This window comes from Cryptomeria japonica, chromosome 4 (assembly GCF_030272615.1).
Source record: "Cryptomeria japonica chromosome 4, Sugi_1.0, whole genome shotgun sequence".
In the NCBI taxonomy this organism is placed as follows: Eukaryota; Viridiplantae; Streptophyta; class Pinopsida; order Cupressales; family Cupressaceae; genus Cryptomeria; species Cryptomeria japonica.
In genome coordinates, this window is record NC_081408.1 from 172,049,235 (window position 1) to 172,057,824 (window position 8,590).

At 39.8% G+C, this 8,590-nt stretch overlaps 1 protein-coding gene across 1 annotated transcript; it reads left to right on the forward strand.

The window, feature by feature from the left end:
- Window positions 1-2,720: 2,720 nt before the first annotated feature.
- Window positions 2,721-3,446, forward strand: LOC131874996 (uncharacterized). The gene has a single exon (XM_059218983.1). It carries the CDS (start codon window positions 2,721-2,723, stop codon window positions 3,444-3,446), a length of 726 nt encoding a protein of 241 aa, XP_059074966.1.
- The last annotated feature ends 5,144 nt before the right edge of the window (window positions 3,447-8,590 follow it).

The following is an 8,590-nucleotide window of genomic DNA, read 5'->3' on the forward strand; positions in this document are numbered from 1 at the left end:
TTTGCCACATCTTCAAAGAAGGGAATGCGGTTGTTGACTCTATGGCTATGGTGGGTGGGCTGCAAAATGGCTTACAATGTTGGAGGAACATCGATCAACTTCCAATGATCACCAAGGAGATCTTGGAGAAAGAAACAACCAAGTCTAATGATGAACCTATATAACTATCATTGGATGAACAAATCCAATTTTTAAAGTTTGAATTTGGAGGGGAAACCCGCCCATCATGGTTTGGGCTTGCCATGTAGCTCCATATGGCCTTGTCATCAGCTACAAAGGGGGTTTAATAATGATGATATTTATCGATGTAGTACCGATATCGGGAAAGGCAAATTTCTAATTATCATCCTGACGAATATCATTAGCAGCAATAAAGGCAACAACTGGGATCGGCCAAATCGCATTGGTTGGATTAAGGGTTCGCACGAGTGTAATAGATTTTGTGAAAGTGAAATTCGTTTAGACACTACTTGCATTAATCGCAATGTTTATTACACGATTATACCCCAGAGCTAGCTAAGTTTTTTTTTGAACTCTTCCTCTGCTCTGGTTCGGCCCTATTTCTTTGTTGCCCTGTTTCTCATTTTCTCTGCTAAGATGGAAGAAACAACCATGGGGGGTAATAGACTAAGACTGGAACCCGACAAAACAGATGAATTTAAAGCCAAGCCGGTGGTGTGGTTTGTCTTCTCAGAAGATGAGATTGATAAATTTATGGAAAGCATGAAAGGAAATGATGAGAGACTGTCTAAGAAGTTCATCGCCTCCTAGGAGGATAGAAGGGCCACCATAGGTGGTATTTCCTTTGAAATCAATAAAGAGGTGATCACTCAGATGACGAGTCTATCCATGGAGGGGAGGAAATGGAAGAAACAAAGCTGCATTTCAGATACCACCAACCTGAACTAGTTTTTTCATGAAGGGGAGAACCCTATGAAGAGGGCAGGCAGCTTCAACTGGGAGGAGCTTCCACCGCCTTGGGACAAGGTCTTATATATCATAATAAAATATTTCACCCTTGAAGGATGGGGTCTTCTACTATTATCACCTTCCTTTCCTTAACCATCTTAGGAATAAAGATCTTATCTCCATTCCTTTTTTTCTCCTGCACTCATTGGACTCTAATTCTAAAGATATTGTAGAGGCTAAGAAAAAAGGAAAGGACTTTCCTATTCTAGACCAAGGCCTTATCCTCCGCCTCTACAATTTCCACCTGGCCCTTTGCCCCCTCGCATGATTTCTGTCCAAAATGTGTCTGAAAACCAGCCCCTAGCCATTGTTGCTGATAAACCCGACATAAGCCCTCCTCGACTGCCTAAAATTGGCTCCCACAGTAAGAAGAACAAAAAGAATCATTTCGAGGATGCTAAAACCCCTAAGAAAGTTAGAATTTAGGAAATTAACTCTGATGTGGAGATTATGGATGAGGCTAACACTCCTCATCGCTTTGTGAGATTGGCCTCCAACCCCCCTAAGAAATCCTTAAGGTACCCCTCGTCATCCCATGAAACTGGGATTTCCATCCCTTCTGATAATGTGGCCCCATTTCAGTCTACCTCAACCCCCCACTTTGTCAGCTCCACCCACACTTCTAAGAGTCCAAAAAATTCCATGAGTCTGGAGGCCAGCCCCAAATCCCAAACCAACTCTCCATCTCATGTTCTCAAGTTCGATAAGATGATGGTGGTGGAGGAAGTGAGCAACATAAAGGAGGAAGAGGACAACAATCTGGCAGAATTGGGTAAGGAAGTGGAGGGTATGTCTGAAAACTTGCAGGAAATCACCAGCAGAATGGAGGCCATTGAGAACAAGCTTCAGGACATCTCCAGGTTTTCTATGAATGTTAAGTACTGCTCGACGACCACTCTGTGTCTTCTGTATGAAAGCACAATCAAAGGCAAAGGAAAGGAGGATGAAGAATACATGGACCTCTTCAAATTCCTCGCCAAGGAATGGGCTAGGAATCTCCTCCTCGAGAGGAGACATGGAAAAAACAAATAGTTGTCTTCTATGGTTTAGATCTCTATTTTTTTGTTTGGCCCTAGTGGCCTATTGGCTTATAGTTTTAATTTTTTGTTATGCTTGAATTTAACTATATGTTTCCCTATGTGGCAAATGTTTATTAAGACTTTTATATGCCTATTGAATATACATAGAATGATTAAAGTTTTTGATAGAGGAATGTTTAGGGGGCTGTGATTTTGCTATTGCTCTGCTGATAGTTGGTTTGCCACTATTTTTCTAGTTCTGTATCTGGGTCAGCCCCCTTGTTTTGGTTGCTTTTAATATAAAAAACAAGTACCAACAATAAATGACCGTAAAAGTGGTTGTTAAGGGTACTAAAACATTGCCTTATAAATATGAAAATAGCTAAAAGTATTGCTTTGCATTCTTAAAAATCCATGTATAAGAAGTAAACTTATTAGCCAATACCAAAAAACATAATTAAAATGATTTATAACTTTGACATGCATACTTTACAAAACAAAAGAAGTTAAAAAAAGAATCAAAATACTTATAATTGGTTGAAATGAGCTTTGTTAAGAACAAAAGATGAAACTTGAAAATCTAATATCTTTAACATTGTTCTATGTTAATCAATGGAGAGCTCACGTGGAGGTGGAGTAGGCGACAATGGAAGAATTCAAAATTCAAATTCTCTGCAAGGCAGAAACTCTAGTTCCAATGGTGGGAGCGGCCAGATAGATGGAGCTGGCCCTATGTGGGAGAAGGACAAGCCTCTGGATATTTTGCAGGCTAACGATACTCTGCTAAAGAAGAATGTGGGTTTTGGAAACATGGTGGGGGGGTCCAGCGGGGGGTCCAACCCACATGAAGAGGTTCTAGAGACTGGAAAAGATTCTAGAAAATTGTCATCCCTTTTTGGAACTAGACCATCTGGAAAATCCTCCTTGCCTCTTGTCAAGAACATATCAGACCCTACTGGTGGTAATTTCACCATTTCTATCCTTGATTCGGTTCTGGATCATAACATAAGTAGTATGTCTAACTCTCTAGTGGGTAAATTCATGGGACCATGCCCAAACACTGAATTTGTTAGGGCTTATGTCAAATGGAAATGGGCTTTGAAAGTTAATGTTGAAATTTCAACTCTGCCCAAAGGCCTCCTCACCTTTGCCTTTTCATGTGAAGAAGATAAAATAAGGATCCTCTATGGTAGTCCTTGGTTAGTTGGAAAGACAGCTCTGGTCCTTCAGAAATGGCATCTGAATCTAAACATGAGTGATTATCTTCTAGTGCAAGTCCTAGTTTGGGTTAAGTTACTAGGTCTGCCTCTTGAGTATTGGGCAGAAAGCATTTTCTCAGGTATAGAAAGCTCTTTTGGTGAGCTCCTCTCAATAGATCCAATCACAACTTCTAGAAGGAGGCTCACTCATGCCATATTTTGTGTAGGGATCGCCCACGATGTAGATATGCCTAAATAGATAGATATAGTGTCAAAGTTGGGAACGGGGAAACAATAGATTGAATACGAATCCATCCCCTTTGCTTACTTTCACTACAAGAAAGAAGGTCATTGGGCCAAACATTGTCCTCTCAAGCCTAAAGGGGATCACAAGCAAGCCAAACCTTTAGTAGAAAGTAAAAAGGCTCCGGATAAAAGGGTATGGCAAGTCAAAAACTCAAAAAATAAGGAAACTGACCTTGTTGATACCAACTGTTTTGGACCCCTGGGGGAAAATAAGGTAGTGGTCTCCTCAGCCTCTATCTCTAATCTCCCCCCCATAGGAAGCTCTGAGGAAGGAACAAATGAAAGAAGACAACCCCCTGGTAGGGCAGATTCGAACAGAGGAAATAAAAGATCGGAATGAATCTTCTAAAGAAAATACTGAGATGGTAATCGCTGACACCTTGGTTAGAAAGGAAGCTCCCAATGAAGAGGATTAGAAGGATAAGGATACTAAGGAAGATGAACAATCTGAGGAAGGGGAGATTATTGGCTCACAATAAGAAAAGATTGACTCTTCCCCTCTCATGATCAGGTCTGATATGCAAGAAGCCTAGAAATGTGATATATTGGGTATGAACCTTTAGGAGTTAGACCAAGCTTCTAAAACAGTCAATTGTTCTTCACATGATTCCAGATCACCTAATTGAGGTAATGAAGAGGAATTTTCTAGAATTCTTAATAATCCTGAAGCGATTGTCGAGAAAGAAGCAGATTGGAAAATTCCAAAACACAAGAATAAAAAAGAATCCACTCCCTCGGCAACCCAATTAAGGAAGTCTAGTAGAATTGCTCAAGTTGATGTCGGGTCAAACCACAAAGTCAGAGACAAGGAGGCCAACAAGAACATAGTAGATGGGACTCAGAAGACTCTGAAGGAGTTAGGAATTGGTAAGTAATTATGAAGATTGTCTCTTGGAACATTAGAGGACTAAATAATCCCCACAAGCATGATATTATTAGGAATATGATTAGGGATAGTAAACCTGATATTTTTCTTATTCAAGAAACAAAGATGAGTAGAGATAAGGTTGAAGCTTTGAAATTCTTTAAATCTGGGAGTATCAATGGTGGCAACTCAGAAGTTGCTTCTGGAGGCATTGCAACTATTTGGAATCTCAATAGTCTTAAAGATCATGTTCTTATTCAAGAAAGCAATTTCTCTTGCATTAAATTTGAGCATTTAAAAGATGGAACCTCTTGGGTCCTCACTAATATGTATGCTCCTAATACCTTGAAAGCCAGAAGTATTTTTTGGAAAAACTTATGGAAATAAGGGACAGCTTCAAGAACCTCAGCTGGCTGGTCTGCGAGACTTCAACACCCCTCCGAGAGAGGAGGAAAAATCTGGTGGAAGCTCTTCTTAGTTGGAAAGAAGACTAGCCTGAATGGATTTTATAAACACTCAGGCTCTTAATGATGTGGAGATATAGGGTTGCAATTATACTTGGACTAATAGGAGGGCTGGAAATGACCTTATTCAAGTTCGTCTTGACAGGGCTCTTATTTTTGATGATTGGTATAGACATTATTTTTGTTCTCTGTCTGCTCACATTCAGGTTGGGTCTGACCACTATCCCATAACTCTTTTTGCTGACCCCATAAATAGAAGAAGGCACTTTCCTTTTAGATTTGAAAAAATGTGGACTCTTCATATGGATCTCACCCATAAAATTCAGGAATGGTGGAACATTCAAGTTGAGGGCACTGCCATGTATAGAGTTGTGAAGAAACTCAAAAGCATAAAAGACAATATAAGGACTTGGAACAAATCCATCTTTGGGAATATTTTTGAGGCCAAAGGAAAAATTAAGGAAGACCTCAATAAAATACAGGTCCAAATCCAAAAGGATGGATTCTCTATTGTGACTATTGCTAAAGAAAATGAGATCCTGAAAAAATATCATGAAATCATTGCTAAAGAAGAAGCTTTTTGGAAGTAGAGGTCTAGATGTATCTAGCTGAAGGAAGGAGATAAGAATACTAGATTCTTATGTATGTCGACTATCAAACATAAAGTGGCTAATAGCATCAAAAATCTGATGGTGGACAATGGGGAGCTGGTTAAGAAGGAGGAGATAAGAAATGAGGCCAAAAGATTCTTCACTAATCTTCTTTGTAGGGATCAAAGCCTAGATGTTGATGTTCAAAGCTCTTTCCTTCAAACATTCCTTACCTCATTGATGAGCAGAAGAATGCCTCCCTAACTTCAATACCTTTGAACTTGGAGATCAGAAATGTTGTCTTTTCTTTTGATGGTAACAAAGCCCTTGGTCCTGATAGTTTCCCCATGTTCTTCTTCCAATAATTCTAGGATATTGTTGGGAAAGATGTTTCCAGTGGGGTCAAAGAATTTTTTGGGGCTAGAAAACTTCTAAAAGAGATTAATGGCACCTTCATTGCTTTAATCCCCAAAATTCAAGGTGCTGACTCCATGGATAAGTTCAAGCCAATTAGCTTATGCAACTCTTTTTATAAGATAATTTCCAAGGTCCTAACTTCCAGACTCCTAATAGTCCTTCCTTCTTTGATTAGTCATCAACAAAATGGTTTTGTGCCAAGTAGACAAATTCTTGATTCCATCATAACTATCCATGAGAATATCCATTCCCTTGTTATGGCTAAGAAACCGGGTTTTATCCTCAAGCTTGATCTCTCTAAGGCCTATGACCGAGTTGATTGGTCTTTCCTCATGAAGGTCCTATTGGCTTTTGGCTTCTCTAACAAATGTGTGGACCTCTTCAAGAAACTCATCTCCTCTGCCTCCTTTGCTGTTCTTGTCAATGGATCTCTCTCCTCCTTTCAAGCTTCTAGGGGACTGAGGCAAGGGCATCCCATTTCCCCTATCCTCTTCATTATTATGGTTGAATGTTTTGGTAGGTCCATGGAAAGTATGTGACTAGAGGTATTTTTAAAGGTCTCCAACCTTCCTCAGCTGGTCATATTTTCTCCCACCAACAGTTTGTGGATGATACCATTGTCATGGGAGACTCAAGCATTTCAGAAGCCAAAATCCTGAAGGACACCTTGTGTAAGTTTGCTTCTGCTTCTGGCCAGCTTATCAACTGGGTTAAAAGTGAAGTTTTTTTCATCAACACTCCTAAGAGAAGACTACATAGAATCAACATAATTCTAGAATTTTAGATTGCTGATCATCCTACTACTTATCTTGGTCTCCCCCTAGGCATTGCTCCACCTGATTCCTTTTGGAGTTCTCTAGTGGATAAATTTCAAAGAAAGCTTGCTAGTTGGAAAGGTGCTCTTTGAAGTCAGGCTAGCAAGCTTCAACTTCTTAAAGATTCCCTTCAAAGAATACCTATTTATGCCCTTAGCCTCTTCAGAATTCCAGTTAAGTATGTTGATGCCATTGAGAAAATTCAAAAAAAAATTCTTTGGTCAGGGGTCGAGGAAAAGAAAAGAATGGCTTTAGTGGCTTGGGACAAGGTACTCAGACCAAAAAGTAAAGGTGGTTTGGACCTGAGAAGAATATGGATCCTCAATGAAGCTCTCTTGTCTAAATAGGTTTGGAGACTGTTCCACTCTGATAGTGAATGGTGTAAAATTTGGAGAAGTAAGTATCCTCTTTTGTCTTATTCTCTTCTCTCTTTCATCAATTCCGATTTCACTATTAATGGGTCCCATATCTAGAATCATGCCTTTAAGTGTAAAGACAACATTGCTAAAGGGGTGAAATGGAGAGTTGGTAATGGTAGGAAAGTTAGATTTTGGTAGGATCCTTGGATTTTTGATAAACCTTTGATTGAAATCCCTGATTGGGCCCCTTTGCTGCCCCCTGTTTTAGAGTCTTTGGCTCCTTGGTTGAGGGGTATTGGATAGGTGATAAATGGTAGAACACTGAAAGTATCCACCCTGACCTTATCAATCTTAAGAACCATCTGTCTTCTACCTGGTTGTACAATGAGGAAGATTCTCTTATTTGGAAACATGAACCTAAAGGCAACATTATTGTCTCTTCAATGTATGGTGTTCTTTCCCCTGCCCCCGTAGAGAATCCCTTTTGGTCTAAAGTCTGGATAAAGGGTCTTATTCCTAAGATCAATTTCTTCTATTGGACAATCCTTCAAAACAAAATTTTGACCTTAGATAATATTAAGGTTAGAGGTTTTTCCTTCCCAAATAGATGTGCTTTATGTCTTGAGGAGGAAGAGTTTGGGACCATTTGGCTATCCACTATTCCTTCACTATTTCAATGTGGGAAAGATTTATTAAGAATTTTTGCATGGAATGGGTGTTTCCTAACACTATTAGTGAATTGTTCCATTCTTGGAGTTATCATTGGTCTAACCCCACTTTGAGATCTTTGTTGCAGCTATCTCTTCCTCACATTCTGTGGGGGATCTGGAAAGAAAGGAACAACTGCATCTTCAGGGATACTTCTCTCACCTAGGCTGTTGTTTTCCAGGTAATTCATAGGGCTATTGTGGAGAACATTGGGATCATTGGGGATCCTTACAATTCTGCCAACCCCTTGGAAACTCACATTTTCAGCTCCTGGAATCTGAAGAGTGCTGGTAGTTTTGATCCCAAATAAAATAAGAGACTAGAAGCCAGATGGCACACTCCCCCTCATGGTTGGCTCAAAATCAACTTCGACAGAGCTGCCAAAGGCAATCCCGACCCAATGGGATGTGGTGCAATTCTCAGAGATGAAAATGATAGTTGCAAGGAAATGATTGTTGTTCCTATAGGTTGCCAAACTAACCACATGGAAGAAGCTATAGCTACTCTCCAAGGTATTCTCCTGGATAAAATATGGAATTGTCCCTATCTATGGATTGAGGGGGATTCTAATAACATCATCAAGTACCTAAAAGGAACTTTTAAGCCTTCATGGACTATCAACAACATAATAAAGGCTGCTAGAGATCTCATCAATATTTTAGAGAAATGCTTCATTTCCCACATTTATCGTGAAGCTAATGGTCCCGTTGACTGGGCAGCCAACATGGCGGTCAATCACAACAATATGGTTGCCTCGAAGGGTGAAGAGGGTCTCCTCGATGATGTCAGATCGATCATATTCATGGATCGATACAATAGTACCCCAAAAATCATAAATGGACAAAATAATGATTAAACAAATTAATAGGAGGGCTATGA